This window comes from Miscanthus floridulus, chromosome 16 (assembly GCF_019320115.1).
Source record: "Miscanthus floridulus cultivar M001 chromosome 16, ASM1932011v1, whole genome shotgun sequence".
Taxonomy (NCBI): domain Eukaryota; kingdom Viridiplantae; phylum Streptophyta; class Magnoliopsida; order Poales; family Poaceae; genus Miscanthus; species Miscanthus floridulus.
The window spans coordinates 31,478,949-31,502,914 of NC_089595.1; the positions used below are offsets into that span (position 1 = coordinate 31,478,949).

At 48.7% G+C, this 23,966-nt stretch overlaps 3 protein-coding genes and 2 pseudogenes across 3 annotated transcripts in view; 2 read left to right on the forward strand and 3 right to left on the reverse strand.

Moving 5' to 3' along the window:
* LOC136510527 (uncharacterized) overlaps positions 1-301 on the forward strand; it is a 69,871-nt gene extending 69,570 nt beyond the window's left edge. The window contains exon 20 of the mRNA XM_066504944.1: positions 139-301. Coding sequence (XP_066361041.1) covers positions 139-301 — 163 coding nt within the window. The remainder of the gene's footprint in view (positions 1-138) is intronic.
* A 6,837-nt stretch (positions 302-7,138) lies between these two features.
* LOC136510528 (pyrophosphate-energized vacuolar membrane proton pump-like) lies at positions 7,139-7,762 on the reverse strand. Its single transcript, XM_066504945.1, has 2 exons — positions 7,463-7,762; positions 7,139-7,345 (listed from the first exon to the last, which is right to left on the reverse strand). The coding sequence occupies exons 1-2, from the start codon at positions 7,760-7,762 to the stop codon at positions 7,139-7,141; spliced, it is 507 nt and encodes a 168-aa protein (XP_066361042.1).
* Positions 7,763-8,616: 854 nt separating this feature from the next.
* On the reverse strand, positions 8,617-10,327 carry LOC136510529 (pyrophosphate-energized vacuolar membrane proton pump-like). Its single transcript, XM_066504946.1, has 4 exons — positions 9,931-10,327; positions 9,314-9,684; positions 8,908-9,154; positions 8,617-8,792 (listed from the first exon to the last, which is right to left on the reverse strand). Exons 1-4 carry the CDS (start codon positions 10,325-10,327, stop codon positions 8,617-8,619), a joined length of 1,191 nt encoding a protein of 396 aa, XP_066361043.1.
* A 5,641-nt stretch (positions 10,328-15,968) lies between these two features.
* LOC136513476 (DNA-directed RNA polymerase V subunit 7-like) lies at positions 15,969-18,275 on the forward strand (annotated as a pseudogene).
* A 348-nt stretch (positions 18,276-18,623) lies between these two features.
* On the reverse strand, positions 18,624-21,121 carry LOC136513213 (universal stress protein PHOS32-like; annotated as a pseudogene).
* Positions 21,122-23,966: the final 2,845 nt, after the last annotated feature.

Here is a 23,966-nt window from a genome sequence, read left to right on the forward strand (position 1 = left end):
TGTCGTTTTCACTGCACTATCTGTAGTTTCTGAACTTTGTATCTTGTATCTCACTGATATTTTGTTATTTCTTCTGGCATGAATCTGGTGGGCTTGCGGATTGTGATGTTCATGATAAATATTCGATCCACCTCCCAGAAAGCCTGTTAATGCTGATGAGGCCCAAGTGGTGGGGAACAATCCAGATGGTGGCAGACATTCATCTCACAAAAAGCTAAAGAGTGTTGCTTCAGCCTCGCCTTCTAGAAGCACGAAAAGTTCTGAAGGCAGTGGCGAAGGGGATGGAAGCCAAGGCTCTTAGAAGGAATAAAGAGTGTTGCTTCAGCCTCGCCTTCCAGATGTACAGTTAATCCCGGAGAGAAGGTTTGGAAGTTGAGTATGAACTCCTTTTTGTGCAGCATTATAGAAGGAAAGCTCATCCTCGTTTTATTGAATTAACGTAGTAAGACTAACAAGCAATAGGGACGAAAAATGCACGCCCCCTGCTCGAAATTGTTTCCTCTGGGACCATTGGCTAAGCTGTTACTCTTGTAGAAGTGGAAGGACAGGTTAGTTTGGCGTCAGTTAGCATTGTAATCTCACAGAATTGTGATTTGTTGATTCGTGGATATGGCATGATGAAAAATCCAACTGAGGCATTGTTTGGCTGGATCTAATACACCTCAATCCATATGTATTGAGTTGGATCGGGGATGGAAAACTAGTCCATTTTTCATGGATTGTGGTGGATTGAATTGCAGCCTGAGGGCACAGGAATGTTAGCCACCTTCTATGGTCAGAAAGCAAACCCTACATCTCAGGGTATCTGTTTCATATGATTGCTCAATGTGGGGTGATACCGCACCAGTCTGGTGATAGACGGATGACGATTTTCAGTGTTGTTTGTGTTTCTATCTTTCGTGACCAGGTTAAGGTCATGTTTATAGAAAACTAAAATTTTCTCCAAATGTTGTAGGAATTGAAATGTTCCATGGAGAAATGCTGGAATTTCTTTAGGAACCAGTCTCAGGTTACGCTTGCCACTTCTCTAGCAGGCAGTAGGTCAGCATGTTCGCTTCGCAGCATACCGAACATATTCAAGGGTAAGATAAGAGGGCCAGACATGAATACTCCTCCAACTCTGGTGATCTGGCTGTTAGTTTGATCTCCACCAATTGGGCCCTTAGATCAACGCCCTGATCGGGGACGTCCAACCACTCCATGGTTGGTGGGCCATCGTTGCACAACACCATAAAAGGGAAGTTGGGGCCGAGGCATGAGGTACGAGGTTGATCAGAACCTCCAGATGCCCCACCCCTATCCCAACGCTATTCGATCTAAAGAGAAGGGTGCTGTCAGCGACGGAAAGCCCCACCGACTTCGCCATCGCCTCTGCACCACGGCGCCGCCATCTCCCTCAGGCCGTCACTTAGGGATGAAAACGTTACGGATATTTTCCGACCGTATTCGAAACCGAATCCGTTTAGATGGGTTGAGATCTGTCCGTATCCGAGTCCGAATATCCAACATCTGATACCATATCCGTATCCGAATACTCAAATCGCATATTTATGATGTCGATATCCAATCGTATCCTATCCGACATAGTTGACACTATCCGTATTCGAATCCGAATCCGGACAGAAATATGAAAACAAATGTAATATCGGTGATATCCGTCCGTATTTGATCCGTTTTCATCCCTACCGTCACTGCACCGTGCCTACACCTGCGACGGCCTAGCGCGTGCGTCACGGCTACCACTACTCCAACACGATGCGGCCATCGTGACGGCTGCCGCGGGCGCATTAGCTACCAAGGTACACCAACTAGTTGTTCATACCCGCTAGATCTACACCTAGAGGTTGAGAAATATCTATCAATGGTACCGGAGCCGGGTTCTAGTGTAGATCTAAATTAAGGGTAGCAATTTAGAAGGAGATGAGAAAGATCCAATTCGGATCGAGACAGAGGGTTCCGAACCCTAAACTCAAAATCGGGGAAGAAAAGGAATGAGAAGGGCCTCGGGTTTTGAAAAGCAACCCTAACCCTAACCCGCGCAAAAGCTCGAGGAAGAAGAACAGTACGAAACCCTAACCCTAACGCAACTCTAACCCTAATCGGGTGAAGCATAGAGAAGAGAAAGGGGTCTCAACACGCGAAGCCGAACCCTAACCCGCGAAATCGTCTCGGGGAAGAAGAACAGTCTCTAACCCCGACCCTAGAAAACCCTAACCCAAGAAACAGATCGGACGAATGAGAGGAGGACCTACTGGACTCTCTTGCCGCGCGTCACCACCGCTGTCGCGTGGGTTGTCTCCTACCGGCGCGCGGGAAGGAGCTCCGCCGCCGCCTCATCGGTGAGCGGAGAGAAGTCGAGCCGCCGCCGCTCCTCGGGGCGAGCCGTGCGAGCTCCGGCCAAGGGCGCCGCCGCTAGTCCGCTCGACGGCGGCGCGCTCAACCACGTGGGGAGCGCGCACGCCAGCGAAGGGGCCGGCAACGGCGCCATGCTCTCTCCCTTTCGCTCGGTCGGTTGCTACTGCTGCGCTGAGGGGAGAAGAAAGGAGTGCAGCGAAGAGAGAGAGGAAGGGAGGCAGACGAATGAGTTAGGGTTCGGGGGAGGACGCTGCGCCGGGCGGTTTTGTTCGAGCGAAACGCGCGCGTGATCGTCGGATTAAGATGGACAACGGAGAGTAGCCGGACCGGAGGCTGGCCCAGGCGGGCACGCGCGGCCGCGCGGCTTTGCCGGCCTAGGCCCAGGTTGTGGCCTAGGTGCGGGCAGCACGCGTGCAAGGGAGCTGAGCCGTGCGGTTTTGCTGTTTTGGGCCGAGAACCAGTCAAGATTGAGCCTAGTATTTTTTTTTCTTTTTTTGTTTTCCAGTAAATGGTTATTTCTAGAAAATAAAAAATAGCGCAAATAAAATAGAAGAAATGTGAATTTTCCTGTGGGTAAAATTCATAAATTATCTTTAAGTTCCCGCTGCAAAGTTTATTGCTGATTATCTTCTAATTAAATTCAAACCAACGGGAGAATTTAATTTGAAGAGCAGTTATATTTAGTAAATTATGATTATGTTGATCCTCTAATTAAATTGGAACCAACGGGAAAATTTAATTAGAGGAGTAGTCCGTTTTTGTTTATGTAAGATTATGGTATTGTTATTTTCTGACCAACAATGATGACGACAATATTATAACGAATTTAACTTTGAAGTTTAAATCTCGGATAAATTTTACACCAATGTGGTGAATTTTTCGAAGAGTAGATAAGGACCAAGAAATGCTCCTGAACTAAAAGAATGTATTTTATTTAGTTTTCGCTGCAATGAAGTTGATTATCTTCTAATTAAATTTGAACCAACGGGAGAATTTAATTTTTGAAGAGTAGTTATATGTATTTCAAGTTGATTTATGAGTTCCATGCATTAATTCTATTTTCTACCCAACGGTGATGTAGAATTGATGCAGAAGCACCTTGTATGTTTTAATTCGACGATATCACTCGGCTACATGCCAACGGGCTACAATGTTGGGGTATGTGAATGAAAAGACTTGAGTCAAGCCAGTTCAGGACAGTTTTTGCTAATTTACTAATTTTTTTATTAAATTTGAACCAACGGAAAGATTTAATTTGAAAATGAAGTATCAGTGAATGTTTTAGTCGTCATGACTAAGTTTTTGTATAGATGTATCCCGCATGGGGAGAAGTTTTGGCATAGTAATTATGCTAGTCCATCCAGCATGGCGGGCGAAGTTTTGTGATGATTCACATGTTTTGTATCCCGCATAGTGAGAGAAGTTTGTGTAGCTCTTATGTTGTCCTAGTATTGACCTTGGCACAATAGAAATGCATAGTCATGGTCAATACTAATCAAAAGATAAGAAAAGATGCAAGCATGACTTGCAAAAGTGTCGCTAATGAAAGACCTCGTTGAGTTCTTAAAGTGAATTAAGGAAAGTGTACTCCTAAACGGATCAAAAAATAACTTTATTTACATGACACAATCATGTGAATGAAGTAAGTTATAAGTGTCTCCCCGTTTACAGGCTTTCTGAATAGTTATCGAAATTATGGCAGTAAAGTTCATGCCATATTTCGAGGGGGGGAATATACAGATCAATTAAGAAATATGCTCTTCATTAAGAGTGAGATAAAGATTAATTAAGATGAATGTGATCGTCGGAGGAGTACAACAGTTACAATAATGATACCCCTAAGCAGAGAAATAGCTAAATTCCTAGACTTTTTAAAGTTCCGACAGAAAAATAGCGTAGTCAGTCTCAAAGATGTTAAGGTGGTGCTTAAAGCGTCATATGAGATTTTAACGGATTAAACCCAAAATAAGATATTTGAAGATACACTATCTTTAGAAAAGATAGGAAGATCTAAGGGAGCATGGTATGTAGAGGTATGTAGAGACCTAAGACTTGAAGAGAAGCGAGACTGAGTGCCCACTTCAGTGATTCAAACAATAAATTTCTTAATACCTGTTGATGTTGTATGACTTATACAACACCTGTTGTTGGCTCTTCGTAGAAGATGAATAATGTAAACAAGGATCTTATGATACAGGAGCCTGTAGAACCAATTGCCTCTTGGCAATGAAGGGCAACAACAGCCCCAAGTGAAAGTGCCAATAGCTGAGGCCTCAGAAGGTCTCAAAGAATTAGTAAATCAGTTTTTTCTGATGACTATAAAGTCTATGTTAGTAAAGAAATTCAAATGAAGGGTGATCCCACCTCATTTCAAGAAGCCATGAGAAGCGTTTACTCGTTTAAATGGCTAGAAAGATATAAAGTTGAAATAAATTCGATGAATACCAACGATGTTTGGGACTTAGAAGTAATTCCTAATGGAGCAAAAATAATAGGCTATTAATGGGTCTACAAGACAAAATGTGACTCTAAAAGGAATGTAGAAAGGTATAAAGCACGACTTGTGGTAATATGCTTTAAGCAAAGAGAATGAATAGATTACAATGAGAGTTTTATCTCCAGTCTTATGTAAGGATTCTTTTAGAATCATAATAGTATTAATGACACATTACGATTTAAAGTTACATCAGATAGATGTAAAGACGGCATTTCTCAATGGGGATTTATATGAAAACGATTACGTGGCACAACCCAAAAGGTTTTGTAGTGGAAGAAAAGAATATATGGGATGCCGCCTGTAGAAATCCATTTATGGGTTAAAAGTAAGTCTTTAGACAGTATCATTTGAAGTTGATGAAATAATGACAAGAAAGTTTGGGTTTAAAGAAAATAAGGACAATAACGTTTATACGAAGCTCAAGAATGGAAAATTCATTTTCCACATCCTGTGAATAGATGACATTCTACTCCTTAGTAGTGATGTTAATCTGTCATTGGAGAAGAAGTTTTGTCCTCAAGTTTTAATGTGAATGATCTTGGTGAAGTGTTATTGGTTCTAGGAATCAAAATTCACCAAGATAGAAGAAATGGGGTATTAGGACTATTGCAAAGGCATACTTAGAAAAGATTCTAAAAAAATAAAGTATGCATGCGAGTAAACCTATGACTGCTCCTATAGTCAAGGGTAATAGATAAGGGAACTTTCAATGTTCTAGGAACCGATATGAGATTGATCGAATGAGCATGGTTCCATATGCTTCAGCTGTTAGAAGCTTGATGAGTGTACAAGTACAAGTAAGAACTTACCCTGACGTAGTTTATGTATCCGGAATATTTTGGCAGAAGTCCAGTTCAGATGTAGATCACTGAAATTGAGTTGAGAATGTCTTGCAATTTTGTAAAGTATTATAGGCCTCATGCTGAGTAAGAAAGAATAAGAACTCTCAAATAGTTGAGGGTATAAAAGTTATGTCTTGACGAGATGTGTAGTGAAATCCACAGCAGTTGCTAACTCTCGCAGTTGGAGTATTATTGTGGAAAAGCTCCAAAGAAACAGTTATGGTGTCATCAGTGATGCATACCATAGTATAGCTTGTCATGAGGCTTAAGGAACAGGTAAAAGAGGTTAAGGGAATATGTACCCGGATTTAACAATGGTAGACAACAGCAATAACCATTTAAAGTAAGTTGACTCCTAAGACAACAAGTCAAGTGTGCTGCCAAACACATTGACACTAAGGTATATATTGTAAAGGAGAAAATTCAGAATCATTTTAAAAGCATTGAGCACATAAGTACCGAGTAAGTACTTGCGGATCCGCATACCAAAGGCTAACCACCCAGTGCGTTCAAAGAACACACAGTCGACATGGGTTTATGGGAAAGCCTATGATTTCTAGATACTAAGGGCCTAGTTGAGTATCTGTTTTAAAACAGAGAGGTGCGTTGTAGCTGTTTAATCTAATGTCAACAGACCATGGCGACGAGACACGCTCTATGCACTGATCTGTGATGGAATAGGAACAAGATAAAGTAAGTAAGTTAAGTTTAAGGAATAAGGTGAGATCAAGTGGGAGAATGTTAGTTTGATCTCCACCGGCCAATTGGGCCCTTGGATCAACACCCTGATCGGGGGCGTTGAACCACTCCATAGTTGGTGGGCCCCCGTCGCACAGCACCATAAAAGGGAACTTGAGGCCGAGGCACGAGGTACGAGGTTGACCGGAATCGCCAGATGCCCCATCCCTATCCCAACGCTATCCGATCTAAAGAGAAGGGTGCTGCCAGCAACGGAAAGCCCAACCGACTTCGCCGTCGCCTCTGCAGTGCCACCACGGCGCCGCCATCTCCCTCAGGCCGTCACTGCACCGTGCCTGCACCTACGACGGCCTAGCGCGCGCGTCACGGCTACCACTACTCCAACACGACGCGACCACCGTGACGGCTGCCTCGGGCGCACTAGCTACCAAGGTACACCAACGAGCTATTCATACCCGTTAGATCTACACCTAGAGATTGAGAAATATCTATCACTGGCATCACTGGAACTTGGCACCGATCGACACCATTACTTGTTACATTGTTGCAAGCTAACATACACGACGATTATTCTTACTGACTGATGATAACCGCAAGTTCAAGAGGCGGCAAGCTACACACACGACGATTATCGATTATTCTTACTGACTGATGACCGCAAGTTCAAGAGGCGGCTCGCCGCGACAGCCGGCGCCTTTGTCATGGAACGGCAGCAGCATGCTAGCATGCATTGATCATCAGATGATCAGAGGTGGTCGAAGATGATGCCACCGTGCGCGGCAAAGAAGGGCGCGAAGACGAGCGACTCCACGGCCATGAGCTTGATGAGGATGTTGAGGGACGGGCCGGAGGTGTCCTTGAGCGGGTCTCCGATTGTGTCTCCGATCACCGCCGCCTTGTGCGCCTCCGATCCCTGGGGCCCCAGCGACCTCGCTTCCTCAGACATGCCGGTCTGCAGTAGAGACAATGATTGCTTGGTCACTCCAATGGAGCACAATGCCAGCCGCATCATAACAGGTCAACTTGCATTGAGATGAGAGGGGTATAAGATATTCAATCTAGCTATGACCTCGATGTACCTCTTGGCGTTGTCCCATGCACCCCCGCTGTTGGAGGCAGAGATGGCGACCTGGACGCCGGAGACGAGTGCGCCGGCGAGGAGCCTCGCGCCCCCGCGAGCGTCTCGACCCCAAAGAGCATGCCGGCGACGAGCCATCATCTTCTTGAGCGAGGCGTCGGTGGAGATCCTAACGCAGGTGGCGTAGTCCGGCACGGCGAGGCCCTCGGCGAGGCCCGGGATCGTATCGAACTGGCGGCGCACCTCCTCCACCATCCGCAGCGCGGCGCTGCCAACGCTCCGCATCGTCATGGCCGAGAACTAGTAGGGGAGCATGGCGCCGACGAGGAGCCCCACGAACACGCGTGGGCTCAGTGTTGGGGTTTAGTCCCACATCGTGTAGCGATGGTGGGAGAGCACAACATATAAGGTGGGAGAACCCTCACCTATCAGGCTAGTCTTTTGGGTTGGAAAGGCCCAAGGCCTTATATGTTGTAGCTCCGGTGGACCTGAGACCTGTGGGAGCGTAGGCTCGTGGTAACGAGCCGGGCCGGCTGTAAGCCAGCTTCAAGATCGTGAACTCGGTGGTCACCACCGGTTCCAACAATTGGTATCAGGAGCCCATGGTCAGAAAAGCTAAACAAAAAAAAAGCTAAACCCGATAAAAAATCTCGAGCGTCACATATGGCGGGGGCACCCCGATGTGTGACTAAGGGGGAGATTGTTGGGGTTTAGTCCCACATCGTGTAGCGATGGTTGGGGAGCACAACATATAAGGCGGAAGAAGCCCTCACCTATCAGGCTAGTCTTTTGGGTTGAGTAAATCCAAGGCCTTATATGTTGTAGCTCCGGTGGACCTGAGACCTGTGGGAGCGCAGGCTTGTGGTAACGAGCCGGGCCGGCTGTAAGCCAGCTCCAAGATCGTGAACTCGGTGGTCACCACCGGTTCCAACAATTGGTATCGAGCCCATGGTAAAAAAAAAGCTAAACCCGATAAAAAATCTCGAGCGTCACATATGGCGGGGGCACCCCGATGTGTGACTAAGGAGGAAATTGTTGGGGTTTAGTCCCACATCGTGTAGCGATGGTGGAAGAGCACAACATATAAGGTGGGAGAACCCTCACCTATCAGGCTAGTCTTTTCGGTTGAGTAAGGCCCAAAGACCTTATATGTTGTAGCTCTGGTGGACCAGAGACCTGTGGAAGCGTAGGCTCGTAGTAACGAGCCGGGCCGGCTGTAAGCCAGCTCCAGGATCGTGAACTCGGTGGTCACCACCGGTTCCAACACTCAGCACGTCCACCGCCGTGATCCCGGCCCGGCTGACGTACGCGCCGAAGAGCGCTAGCGACACCAGCGCCGCGGAGCCGATGGCGAACCCCTTGCCGATGGCGGCCGTGGTGTTGCCCGCGGCGTCGAGCGCGTCCGTCCGTTCCCGGACCCGTCGCGGCATGCATGCCGGCCATCTCCGCGATGCCCCCCGCGTTGTCGCTGATGGGCCCGTAGGCGTCGATGGCCAGCCCCTTGGCGATGGTGCTCAGCATCCCCAGCGGCTCCAGCGCGATGCCGTACATGGCCGCCAGCCGGAAGCTGGCGTAGATCGCCGCCGCGATGGCCAGGATGGGCACGATCACCGACTTGTACCCCACCGCCAGCCCGAAGATGACGTTCGTCGCCGCGCCCGTCCTGCACGACCGCGCCACCGCCTGCACCATCGACGTAGCCGATCACCAGCCCCGCCCACAGACCGGCCGACACGCAGATGAACAGGTGCCTGTGCATACATTTTCATGCAGGATTTCATCAGCTAGATAGCAGCAAATCTCAAATCAAATAGACTCAACACACAAAACATACACACGTACCAGTTCTTGACGTGCTTGTCGTTGCCGAAGTCGAAGAGGGTGAAGCTGGACGAGGAAGGTGACGGCGGCGACGCCGGCGGTCATAAGCACGGCGGAGATGAGGATCTGCCGCTTGAGCACCGGCCCGACCTCGTCGGACTCTTTCACCTCGGTGACGTCGGTGGCGACGACGGTGGTGATCGCGCACACGAGCAGGCCGACGGCGCTGATGAGCAGCGGGTACATCATCGCCGTGAGGTCGTGCTCCGCCCCGAAGGAGCAGATGGAGGCCACGAAGAGCTTGGCGCAGGACGACTCCGCGTACGACCCGAACAGGTCCGACCCCATCCCGGCGATGTCGCCGACGTTGTCCCCCACGTTGTCGGCGATCACTGCAATTCATCACACATGCGGCACGGCATCACGTACATTGTGGGCGACCATCATGCTGCTCACACATACTACGTGTACGAAAAGCATGTGCAAACACACCGACCCTCATTTCTAACTGACGTCATATATATCTCTAGCAGAAAAAAAAAGGAAACACGAGTAGTCGGTGCATGCAAGTAAAGGTGATCGATTTTGCTTTGAGATACGTGTAGGACATGATGAAGCAAAGCAAAGCAAGCAACCACCAGCCAGCAGGACGTTGCATGCAGAGAGCGTGACAGTGACGTGCATGCGTACCGCGGGGTTGCGAGGGTCGTCCTGGGGGATGTTGCGCTCGACCTTGCCGACGAGGTCGGCGCCGACGTCAGCGGCTTTGGTGTAGATGCCGCCGCCGACGCGGCCGAACAGGGCGACGGAGGACCCGCCGAGTCCGTAACCCGTGATGGACTCGTAGAGCCCGCCCCAGTCGTCGCCGTAGTAGAGGCCGAAGAGGTTGACGGCGGTGTAGAGCACGAGCAGCGCTCTGGATGCGAGGAGGAAGCCCATGGCGGTGCCCGACCGGAAAGCGGCGGCGAAGGCGCGCCCCACGCCGTGTCGGGCCTCCAGCGCCGTGCGCGCGTTCGCGAACGTGGCCACGCGCATGCCCACTTAACCCGACAGCACGGACGTCGCGGCGCCCAGCAGGAACGCCACCGCGCTGAACGCCGCGTTCGCCAGCGCCGGCCGGCACTCCCGCGACGGGTCGTACGAGCACGGCGACGGCCGCGCGCTGAACCGCTCCGCCGACCCCAGAAACACTAAGATCACCGCCGCGAACGCCGCCGTGAACGCGGCCAGGTACTTGTACTCGGTGAGCAGGAACGACGTGGCGTCGATGGAGATGGCGCGCTGGATCTCGGCGCACCGGGCCTCCACGAGTAGGTAGTCCATGCCGTCCTCCTCCCCTTCCTCTTCCTCCCCCTGCACGTCGCGGCCCTGCTTACTGCCTTCGCCGCCGCCGCCGCTGCCCTCGCCGGCCTGCGAAGGCACGGGGACTCTGGCCACCACGTACCACTGCAGCATTCGCGAAGGCGATGCAAATCAACGCCGCCACCGGGATGAGCGCTTCAACCGCCGCGGTGCCGAGCTGAGGATAGCCATGGCTGCACACGCCCTCTAGCTCACCAAAGCCTTTTTGCTCTTTGAGCTCCGATGTAGGGAGTGTTCTTGGGATGATGTTGTGAAGAGTGGTGATGACCCAACAGGGGGTTTAAAAAGAAGGGAAACGGCTGTATAACAACTTACGGCCGCACACCTTGGTTTCAACGTGTATCACAAATATCAGTCCTCTGATGAGACATTCTGAAGATGAGCAACTACTGAGCACTAGTATAATGCCCGTGCTAACGCTATGGATTTTTCTTGAGAATATCTCTTAAAACAATAAAATTATTTTTGCATAGTCTAATGTAAAAACAATTGTACTTGAGTCTACATATCACTAATACAGAGATGGGCTTTACTCCCGGTGGGGAACCCCCTCTAGTCCCGGTTCCCCACCCGGGAGTAAGCATCCGGGCTTTACTCCCGGCCCGGGAGTAAGCATCCGGGCTTTACTCCCGGTGGGGAACCCCCTCTAGTCCCGGTTCCCCACCCGGGAGTAAGCATCCGGGACTAAAGGGTCTACCTTTAGTCCCGGGTCAGAAACCGCGCGTAACACCGACCGGGACTAAAGGTCCTCTCAGCTTTAAAAAAATAATGCCTCCCACCGTTGCGTCCCGTGAGATTCGAACCCAAGACCTCATGCATTGTCTCGCGCGTAGCTTACCACTCCACCTACACAACACATTTAACAATGGATGTGATGCTTCCCTTTTGAACTAACCCATCAGGGAACCTTTAGTCCCGGTGCGTAACACCAACCGGGACTAAAGGTCCTTTAGTCCGGGTTGGTGTTACCAACCGGGACTAAAGGTTTGAGGACTTTTAACCGTTGGGCAGGGACCTTTAGTCCCGGTTGGAGACACCAACCGGGACTAAAGGTCTCTCTAGTCCCGGGCGCAAAAAATACCGGGACTAGAGTCCATTTTTGCCTCGGATAAAAGGTCTATTTTCTACTAGTGTATAATTTTCTAATATTATGACCATCTAAGTTACATTTTGCCTAACTCCTTGATCATCTCTTGATAATATTCTACATTGAAGGCGACTGTTTGTTGTAGATACAGTAACAGTAGTGACTGTACGGTGTATGCTTCGTGCTGTCCTCACAATTTATTTGCTTATGCAACAATTTTTGCCACTGCCTCGTGCTTTCTGGAGAAAAAGTAGCCTAACGTGTCTGTAAGATGATACCGGGCCTAGATTTCTCTACGGTGATATACAAGTCCGAACCTATCTCTATATATGGTTCATGAAGGTGAGGTGTTTCATTAAGCCTTAGGACGGCAAGGGATGATGTCACATCTTCGAGAGCTCAAAGCTTTTAGGCACCGAACCCTCTCTACTACTCATTCACCAAAAGGAGGAGGAAACAGAATGAACCCCTAAATAACATTGTTAAGGTATGTTCATGTCAAGTTACTGCAACCACATATATACATGGTAGATGCATGAACAACAACTGTCTCATGTATAACACTTGTAGGATGAAGCCATAGTTTAAAGGGGGAGCATCCGGAGAAACACATCGGATGCGACAAAACTCTCGTCCACTTTCTTCTTAGCGTTTCTCTCCTAGACAGGTCATTATAGCTATCCTTATGCATGCATTCACATCTTCTTCGGGTCAGAGAAGTTCCGTGGACTGCCTTCTTTCTAGCCATCCCTTTCGAATAATAGAGAGTTCTACGTGACATGTGGTCTAGCTACTGTCCGCTTAAACGGTCATGTAGCCTGTTTACACATCGTTAAACACTACATAGTGATATGTCACACTTCCGTTTAACCCGCCGTTTATCTCATTTAAACGTCCATTTTGCCAGTTTGAGTGTCCATTTAGGCCGACTAATGACTAGACGCAAATTACCAACTATTTACAGCTTAGCGTTTAAGATAACACTGGGTCTGGCTAACGAATCACTATATAATCATTCTTGTAACTTCTATTGATAGGATCGCATTGCAAATTCGTAGCTCAGTTGGTTGGGTTTCTTGTGGTAGGACATATCCACTCGGGTTCATAGAAGTAAAAATTGTATGTGTGCAATCACATTTTCTTCGGGTCATAGAAGTTTCATAGACCACCTTGTTTCTAGCCATCCGTTTCAAATACTAGAGAGTTCTTCGTGACAGTATTCTAGTTTATTCAGGGACTCACATGTTGCCACATCCTATTATGACATTTTCACCTTTTTAGTTGGCCACATAAAGTTGGAGTGATATATACCTTGGAGGACCATGGAATGCCTATTCTTGTACGGTCATACTTCTTTTTTTTTAAACTTGTACAATCATACTTCTAGAACACTTTTATGGGTTCTCTGTAGAGTTCTTTTTCACCATTTCCAAACAATTGAAAATATGGAACTTTTAGCCTCTTTATATCTATGACTCTTTCAGCCACTCCGGTGTCTCCTACTCTATACTTAGTCTCCCAAAGCATATCCAGAGAGCAACAAAAGCAAATAGAATTTGTTTCACCTAAATAGTATTTTGTTTGAATTTGGAGGACCACAAAACACATTTGAGTTAGTAATAGAAATTAATGGTAGGTATGCATGTGAATGCTGCCTTTTTTAAATTGTTGGAGGGTTAGCTCACCTAGAATCCCTTATAATTTACGATAAATTTTGAACGCTTATATACCTTATATTGCAAGACGAAGAGAACAATTTATAAGTTTGGAAACCTTTGAAATAAAATAACCTTGTCATATGTATTGACATATGTCCAAGTCATGCCAACGATTCAAATTTGTTAAAAAAACTAAAAACTAAAAGTTTTCTTTTTTTCGAAAATTAAGTAAGAGTAGAATTTGAGCTCCTAACTTGAATTCAACATAAGTCTATTTTTTTCTTAAGTAACAAATGGGTGCATCTCATGCAAACTTTTATGCATGATGAAGCGTGTAGGCATGATTTGGATTTCTCCTGTATTGATTGACTGTGTGACCAAACGAATTCCAACCAGTAGTTCGAATTTCCTTGAAAATTACCTTGGAAACACTTTTAAATAAAAGGAAAAGGTTTTCCCAGCTTCCCTGGTCACCGAGACGAATCTAGCCCGTGTCCCCTTTTCACATTTTCTTCCGCTGGCCCTTCCTTCTCCTTCTAGTCCGGTCCGACCCAAATGGCCCTTACTTTTCATGGCCCGAACCGCTTCGCCTATGGGCCTTGGCCCGCAGGAGCATCAGCGGAAGCTAACACCCCTCCTCTTCTCTTTCACCTCCAGCTGGACCCCGCCCCAGGCCCCGCTAATCAGCCACCCAAGCACCCACGCGGCACTTCCACAAGGTGGATAGCGAGTCCTCTAAGGGCTCCTTTGGGTACGCTGATACCCGCGGGGATACCAGTCCCAACCTTGGGGAGAATGAAGCCCGCGATTCTGCTCCCCCTTCCAACCCAGGTGCCCCTTTGGATACGATGCAGGGCAAAAAAAAACACGTGCCTTTTCAGTCATTCCTCGTCGATCCACGGGTGTCAGAAAAAACGTCTACCACCTCATGTTTTTCTTTCCATTCTCGTTCTCTCGCGCGGCCTCGGCTGTTCCTCTCTTGCGCGGCCTCCGCTATTCCCTCTCTCGCGCGGCTGTACGTTGCCCAAATGGTATAGATAATAATTTTCTTCTGATGGGGTTTCCCTCACCCAGCGGGAGGGGGGTGGCAAGTTCATGGAAGGTAATCCCATTGGGGATCAAACCCACGTGCCTTTTCCAACTCTCTATCCAAAGGAGCCCTAAAGTCGACCGAAACGACTTCCCTCTCCAGTCGAACATCTGAACCATCCAATATGCATCCAACCGTGAGACCAGCAAACACTGCAAACAAAGCAGGCCTGTAAGGCTGTAACCGGCCCATATGAGCCCAATGCCTAGTGACTAGTGAGTTCGGGAGTTCCTGGGCGCGAGTCCGTGCTCCTGCGGTAATTTTTCTGGCGCGAATCCTCCTCGCTGGTTTGGCGGCGGCCTCACGTTTTTGGCGCGAGCGGTGAAGGTCGTGCGGCGGCGGCGATCGATGAAGGTCGTGCGCTGGGCTCAGGTTTCTGCTTGTGCTCTCCATCAGCAAACTGGTGGCAAAATCTCTACACTAGTGTCATGTCATCTATTGCTCTCCATCGGCAAAATCTGCTTGTTCTCTAATTGGATTATTTTTTTTAGTCCTTCACTACTGGATTTGTGCTCTTGATTGATCATGAAGGATAGACGGATATAGGAAGCTCTTGAATCCTCACGGTCATCCATATCTTCTCTGAACTATTGATGGTAATATTTCAAAGTAAAAAATCTGCTTATGGCCTGTTCGGAGGTATGGTTTGGAGGATTGATGGTTTGGAGAATTCGAGGAAATTTGGAAGAGAAAACACTGTTTCAGATGAAAAAGAAGCGGATTCAGCGAATTTAAGGCACCGAAGGGGGGCCTATGGTTGAAATAGTATTTTCATTTTTCAAGGGTCAATGACGATCTTTTTGGTGAAATTCTAGGAGTAGATCCAGATATATCCCATCCTTGCATCAGGAGTATGGCTCAACAGCCCTCCTTGCCATCATTTTCAATAGTTTTGGTTTTCTAGTTCTGTGCAATAAGCCATACGAAACTAGTCTTCGATAGTCCACCGACGACCATGGGGCGACAGGGTCTGCAGCCACGAAGCCGGAGCGTCGCGGTGGTACAGATGTGAGCGCCGGCGAGGCGAGGAACGCTGTCGCCATAACCAGCCACGGGCCGGCAGCGTCTGCGGCGCCGGCGCCGTATTGACTGCGATGGCGGGGGCGGGGAAGGGGAGCGCTGGCGAGGTAGGAGTCTGCTGACGTGCCACGCCGCCGGATCAGAGAGGAGAGGGGAGGGGAGCGCCGGCGAGGTAGGGAGCTCGGAGCGTCGCGGTGGCGGATGGCTGGGAAGAGGAACGCCGACCCGGCCATCGGCGGCGGCGACAGAGTCGACCAGGGATACGTGCGTCGCGATGTTGGGCCGGCCCAGCAAGCAAGTGCAGCAGCGTATATTTTTGGCTCCACCGTCGGATAGAAGTGAACGGCTAGATGCACAGCGACTGCAGAGACTAGTGGCTTCGGTCGACTCCAGAGGATCTTGTTCCCGTCTCACGTCTCTCTCTCTCTCTCTGCGACGACTGGGTGGACGACTGCCGCCGCCGCTGCCGCCGTCGCCGCCCTACGCCAGGTGCCGAGGCCTTCGTCGGTGTCTTCGCCGGCGACGGGCACTCACCAGGTATTCCCATCCCTTCTCTTCACTTCCTGCTATGCGAAAGTCCAGCGCCAAACCCTAACTATGTGGCTATTCAATGCCTACTAACTTCGAACATTTCGCAAAAATAATATCAGATTTGTCCCTTTTCTGGATCCGCCTCTGCTCTGCGACACTGAATGATCTGTTGTTGGGTTGGCGTCATACAGGCAGGTCCAGTGAGTAATTGAGACTAGCACGAGGGTCTGCGTTGGTCTATCTGAAATTATTACTTTGGGTTCATCAGGTAGTAATGGAAAGGAAAATTTCGTACACAAGAAATCAGGTCTAGCTTCATTCTGCTTGTGCATCTACAATTAGAAACTAGAAATGATAATGTACCCATGCTGTTTTCCGTATTAATTTGTTCGGTTGTTTCATTGCTTCCGTAGGTTGCTGCTGCCATAACTGTCTAGGAAGTAGGAACGATTCGTCTCATGTATTGCGCTAGGATAGCTCAATTATAGTACCCTAGTAGAATTCAACTGTTTGTACTCCAGGTATTGCTGCAATGGGCATGTCCTCAGAGCTGGTTGATGGGGCCTTTAGGTGTCAGGGCAACCATCTCGTATCCATAGTCTTCCCTGCTGGCTGCTGCCACCGCATTCGGCATACTTTGTTATGTGCTAACAACTCTGTAGCACTACATGTCTGAAATGCCGAAAGTGTAAAATATGAACCTTACATTATTATAACCCCAATTAAAAGAAACTAACTGTACATGTCTTATTTTATTTTGAAGTCATCTTCGTGCGAACTTCTCTGGGACACAGTATAGGGTGGGCTGTGAGGAAACAATTGTAAGTAGATAATTGCTGTTAGATTATATGATGGCTAGGTTCCAGCATTGTTTTGATTCCAGTAGTTTCTGTAAGCTGTTAATAGGTGGAGTCCTCTACGTAAGCCTATAGAGGAGAATTGTTTCAGACTATAAGCCTAGGTTCCAGCATTGTTTTGATTCTAGTAGTTTCTGTAAGCTTTTAGTAAGAGAAGTCCTCCATATTAGAAAAGAGAACTGTATTATCAGACTAAAAGCTATACTTTCCCTATCTCTGCCATTAAATTCTTGTGATGATGATGGAGGATGATCCTCTATATAAGCCTAGAAAAGAGAACTGTATCATACTAAAAGCTATCCTTTCCCTATCTCTGCCATTAAATTCTTGTGATGATGTGGAAGCATCCTCACAGTACATGTGCGGCTGTGCCAGCATCCTCGAACCTTTTGATATTTCCTATAATCCATAACAGAAGCCATGCTACATAACTATGTCTTCTACGAAAATTTTGATATTTCCTATAACCCCAAGCAAATTTTAGTTAGCGTTGCCTCCCAACATAGTTTTGTTTTATATCATTCTAATCTACTGCATGACAATGCTGCATTCACAATTGTATGTCTTCTATGAAAGAATATTTTACCCCAATTTTACCTGAAATGATCTAATACTGCATTCACAATTGCATGTCCTTTGTTCCAGCTGAGTTTTACCAAGCCCCTAAAAGGTATCTTGTATCTTTTTGGCAGGTACTCAGCCATGGTTTTTCTTGAGCCAGAGATGTCATGGAATGTGTTGATCTCACCTAGCCAGCTGGACCGCAAGGGCCTCCTGCTCCGCAAGGCTATCATCGTGCGTCTTCTGGAGGATGTCACAAACAGGAGGGCCTCCAAAGAGCATGGCTACTACTGTTGCCGTTAGTCAGCTGAAGGCAATATCTGAAGGGAAAGTGCGTGAACTAACTGGAGATGTTCTATTCCCAGTTTCATTTACCTGCATCACGCAGAAGCCTATGAAGGGTGAGGTTATGGTTGGCCACGTGGACAGGATCCTCAAGCATGGTGTGTTCCTGAAATCTGGACCTGTGGAGAGCATCTTCCTGGCTGAGAAGTCGATGAGCGACTACAAGTACATAGGTGGGGAGAATGCGATGTTCATGAATGACCACTCGAAGCTGGAGAAGGACACTGCTGTGCGCTTCAAGGTCCTGGGGTTCCGCTGGATGGAGGCTGACCGCCAGTTCCAGCTCCTTGCTACGATCGCTGGTGACTTCCTCGGGCCACTGTGAACTGCTTCCACAGATTAAATGGGTTCCAATGTACATTGCTCGTTCGATGGTGGATGGATGGGTGGATCTGATGTGTAGAATTAAACTTTGCTACCAGTAGTTTGCTCTGTAGCGCCCGAGACATGGTAGGTCTTCTAGATGCTGATGCTGTTGGACATTTGGCTCTGGTTTGAATGTATCAGTGTACTGTGATGAACAAGCGTTGTACATGGATGTTCCCTTTCTATGCTTGCTTGGAAGCTCATGCTACATGGTGCTCCCTGATCTGGTCAGTGGTTGAATTTGCATCTGTAGTGCTGCTTGACTTGCATTGCATATTGATACACCCATAGTTACATGTACCCATAACATCTGTCATCATATACTCACCCGCCGGAAAGCTTCTTCCTCTGAGCATGTTCATCTATCTGTCTGAAATATACAGTCCTTCGATTTTCATAGTCAAAATTGAAAGGGATTTTTTAAGTACCAGCATAGACATCACATAGAACAGCAGAAGAATAATAGGATCCACTTCTTCAAACCCTCAAAGATATAAACATCACTCGTACAGCAACAAAAGCATAGTACATCTACTCTGGTAAACAGTCCTATTACATAACCATGTCCTTCATAAGGTAGTTTGTCTATTATTACAATAGAACTGCCTGGTTCAATATGTTTCAGATAGCTAGAAACTAGTTCATGTTCTTCATCAGGCCGACCATCTTTAGTATAACTACACATTCAGGCATTTCGGTGATGAGATCAACCTTCGGTGCTTGATGACTTGACAACGGTGACAGGGCAAGTTGCAGTTGTTCACGACATAAGTCGCTGACGCTTCCCAAGAGCACCCTGCAGGAAGATATCAGAAGATCAGCACTGCTATTTGCAAAGACAGTATGCCCAATTGCCCAGAAGTCACAAGATGGTACAACCTCTTGAGCTTGCCAAGGCCCCTGCTTCCTATAACCAAGCAGCTCAACGGGGTGTCATGGATAACTTGACAGAGCTTCTCACGCGGATCTCCCCACAGGACTTTCACAACCACCATAATCTATTTGTCAAAAGAAACTCAAAACCTCAATAAAGCAACACTGAGAAGGAAATAGCAGATAACACAATCAAAGGCTTGCCGTGCTCACCTCCTTCTGGGTAGCTGTAGTGTTCAGGAGGTCCAAGGTTTCTATGTCGGGTTTTGCTCCATATTTCTTTCGCGATAATAGGGTCAGAGAATTCCGAGAGGGGAATCAATGCTATTATATTTAACAAAAAAGAAAGTGCAGTGAGGTTATTGAGCATTCAGACCATCACAAAATAACGACATTGATGATGTTAAATCATGTTAGGTTGAAAGTAACATCAACATTGAAAATATTTTGCCCTACATTGATGCTATGAAATGGCAAAAGCACAGATAGTAAGCTGAACCATATGGATTACTGGAATTGATCACTCAATCTTAAAGCGGCAGAATAGGATGAATGGAACAGATAAAAATAAAATCTGAATTTCACTTTATGTATCCGAAATCCGAAATATATACTGTCTGTGTAAGAATACCAGGTCCTGTTCCTTACTCTAGCATCATCATCTCTAACGAAATTTTGATGTCACAGGCTAGCCAGGTTAATACTTCAGAGAAGATGAAAGTGAACGGCCCCTGAGTAGTTTGCGATGTTTACTAGCAGCAAATTTACCGACTAGCAGGCTAAAAATCAGTTGAAAGCAGTGGCCTCTTTATGAAGAAAATGGAAAACAGCTTTGACCTCTGAGCTGAACAAAAGCTTATAGTCAAAGTGACTGCATCAAGGCAGCATATGGTAGTTAGCAAGTCTTCCATATAGGAAATGGTACTGAACTAGCAGTAGCATCGACTGACGGCCGGCCATTAGAAAATCAAGTAAACTGATGATGAAGTCGACACAGATTTAATTTGAGGCATGATTAGTTAGCAGGCACACACCTCACACCAATTTCCCCTGTGTCATTCTATTTCAACCCCCAAATCTTTAGGTTAAAGGTAGGCCGTGATCCAGCTTTAGGAAAGCATGGTAAACCGAATAAAGGAAATGAATCAGTCCAGACTAGGAATATAGCAAAGATACTGCCAGCTTCTAACAACACACATAAGATCAACGACTGTTACTCCGAATCCCAAATCTAGAAGATTAGATGAGCTCCCTACTTTCTCCAAACACAGGAGAGGAGCACCAGTAGGACAAGGTCATTTCTTTTCTGAAAATTGTTGCCGACAAGAGTAAGCTCTGCAACCTTTTTTTTTCCAGCAGAAACAGGAACTCCCAACATCGGCAAGCAGGTTGTCTCTTAAAAAAAACATCCGCAAGCAGGTAAGGCAAGAAGGCCAAGAATCACAACCACCGCGCGCAGATTGACGGGCAAAATCAGGCGTTATAGTCAATCAGTCGCCTCGTACATGGCACGCACGGTATGGATCATGGAGCAGCAAGTAATCCGAGGCTTCGCGGATCTTTAATGGCCGCGAAATCGTCGTAGTGCTTGCGTTTGTGTGTGTGTGTGGGGGGTGGGGGGGGGGGGGGGGGGGGGGGTGGGGGGGCGCTCGGGGGCGCGGACTGAACGGCTAGGTAGCAGTAGCACTAGCACCTAGGAATTGCAATTGCAAGCACCAAGCAAAGGGTAGGAGGAGGAGGTAGAGATTGGAGAAAGGGTGCGTACGGGAGCCTGTGGATTCCCAGAGGATGGCCTCGCTCTGCTCGTAGTCGGGCTCCTTGATGACGTGCAGCAGCAGCAGGTGGTCGCCGGCGCGCAGCAGGTTGGCCGCCGCCCACCGCAGCGCCGCCCGGCTCCCCTCCGAGAAGTCCGTCGCCAGCCCCACCCACCTCTCGCCCTCCGCGCCGGCCATCTCCTCCTCAATAACCTCTCCTCCTCTTACAGGTTCTTCCCTCTCCTCGTACAGGTTCTTGACCTCGTGGAATCGTGGTGGCGGCGTCGTGGGGGTCACTGTAACTCGTGCTGTTCGCTTGGTGAGGGCTGATTTATTACTAGAGAAAAATACTATTTATAAATTGAAAAAATGTAATTTATAAGCCAAACGAAGGCGGTGGTGGAGCCGTGGAGGTGGCCTCCGATCTATATGATTTTGATTGATGCCGATGGTTACGTTCGCTCATTAGCCCTGGTTTAGTTCGCGAAAAGTTTTCGCGAAAAGTGCTACAGTATCCATTACATCGAATCTTGCGATACGTGCATGGAACATTAAATGTAGACGAAAAAAAACTAATTGCACAGTTTGATTGGAAATTGCGAGACGAACGTTTTGAGTCTAATTAGTCTATGATTGAACACTAATTGTCAAATAAAAACGAAAATGCTACAGTAGCCAAATTTTTAACTTTTCGCGAACTAAACAAGGGCTTAGTCATACTTTTTAGTCTCAAAATAGTAATTTTCTCTTACAACAAATTAATTCTATAAATCAGCCATAGCCACGATAAGTCCTGTCGAACAACCCTGGTCTCCGAATGCTGCAACTTTGCTTCCTTGACCTCTGGATTCTACGGTTTCCGTATTTTTTAATTTGTTTTTTAGTTAAAATAGTATTTTTCTTTTATAACAAATCAGTTGAACAATATTTTCAGCATGTTTTGCCATAAAGGCGAGAGGCATTACGCTAGGCTACAGAACACGTCGTCTGAAAACGACGGCTGCTGCTCAAATTTGTCAAAGGTCATCTGCAGTTTAATCTGCAGTCTGCAGATGACCGTGCCTGCATAATGATATGATCAGGCTGGTCGGCCAATTGGAAAGGCAGACACCAAGCAACTTGCTCCACATGTAGCACATTTTTTTTCTTTGTTACAGAGAATTCAACTGCTACATCTACAAAGACAGAAGGAAACGTGAGATGTTTGCAGCACCACGGCACTACAGATTCCACACCCTTGATCCATCTGGAACGAACGAGCGATGGACCAACAGCTAGCATTAGATTCCTCATCCAATGATCACCACATTGACCTCACTTGCTGGGAGATTTAACTTTTTACCGTTATAACAAATGTCATATCCTCAAATAGCACTTTAATATATGCCAATACATTTTTACCAGCACAGAGAGAAAATAGCTACAAATTTATCACTTTTGCTTACGTGGCATACCAGCTCCTCGTGCCAGCGTGGATTCGAGTCAGCAGGACGTGTGAAATGTCCCTCCTGCCCTTTTCCTCTCCACCCACGCAACTGGCATTTTCGCCCTGTGCTCTTGGCGGCCGCGGCAACTCGCGTGCCCAGCGTTGGCCACGTTGGTAGCCCCAGGCACTTGCAGCGCAACACCTCATGCCCGACGGCGGCGGTGCTCCGGCCAGACGGTGCGCGCGCTCGCACCGTGCCTCGGCAGCTCGCGCCCTAGCGGTGCCCGCGCTCGCAGCCCAGAACGCGGCAGCTCGTGCCTAGCGGCGGCGGCGCTCCGGCCAGGCGGCGTTGCCCGCGCCCTGGCCTGACGACGGCGACGACGACCGCACCTGGCACGACGCCTGCAACAACCAGCTCTCCGGGCGGGTGCTCGACGCCATGCGCGCCACGTTCGGCCTTGCCTCCTTCGCCGACAACGCTAGCCTCCGGAGGTCGGCGAGGTCTGCGAGACTGCGACTAAGTGCCAGAGCGCATACTCGTGCGCGTAGAAGGAGCCACGAGTGACACGCACGCCGCTAACGGGCCCAGGGTGCGTGGCCACACAGCACGCGAGCGCGCGCACTACGGGGACGTCAGAGGTCCCGCCGACGCCGTAAATCAACCTGTTGTCGGCGGACGTGGCCCGGCCGTCCACGGTCGCCAGCCCCCGCACGAAGCACGCGTCGGTGGCCGCGGACACACGCAGCAGCAGCCGCGCCACCACGGCGACGCCCGTCCGCGCACAGCTCCATGGCCAGCTTCGTCACCCTCCTGATGCTGACCACGGGCAAGGGCGAGGGCGAGGGCGAGGGCGAGGGCGAGGACGGCGGTGCGTCGAGCTCCAGCTCGATGGCCTCGTGCGTGGCATCGGCTTCCCCGACCAACACACGGTTCCGGCCTAGAGGGCACGCGTGCAGCCGCTCCAGCATCGCCACGCCGATCGCCTCCGTTACGGAATCTAGCAACCGGCGTCTACATGCGCGCGGCGCGTGAGCTCCTCGTCGTTCGTCAGCTTCATCATCCACGGCTTCATCATTAGCGTCCAGCTCGCTGTAGACCTCGACGGCCTCATCGCGGCAGCTATTGTCCGAGGTCACCGACGGCAACCACGCAGCCGCCGGAGGAGGAGAGGGAGGAGCTCCTCGCCCAGATCCGTGCCGCCGGAGGAGGAGACGGAGGAGCTCCTTGCCACGTCGTTGGAGGTGTGCTTGAGGGAGAGGGAGGGAGGATCGCCATCGGGAGGGGAGGTGTAGCGCGCCATCGAGAGGGGAGGACCGCAGAGCTACCTGCTGCTCGAGCGCGAGCGTTGACAAGGGAGGGAGGGAGAGAGAGAGTGGAGGGAGGGGAGAGGGCGCACCAAAGGGAGGGTAGCACCGCCGAGCTACGAGAGAGAGGGAGAGTGGAGGGAGAGAGGTGCGCCGTGCGACGAGGGAGAGGAAGCCACGCCGTGCGACGAGAAGGAGAGAGTAGGGGCAGGAGAGAAATTTGACGCTCGTATGCTGACTTGTATCCCTGCTGACGCGAGGGCTGGCATGCCACGTGAGCAAAAGTGGCATTTTTGTATCTGTTTTCCGTCTTTGCTGGTGAAAATATAGCGGCAGCCGTTGAGATGCTATCTAAGGAGGTGCCAATCTTTATAATGGTAAAAAGTTAAATCTTCCTCACTTGCCTGCCATAGCTAGTCAGATGGTGCTAAAATATGCT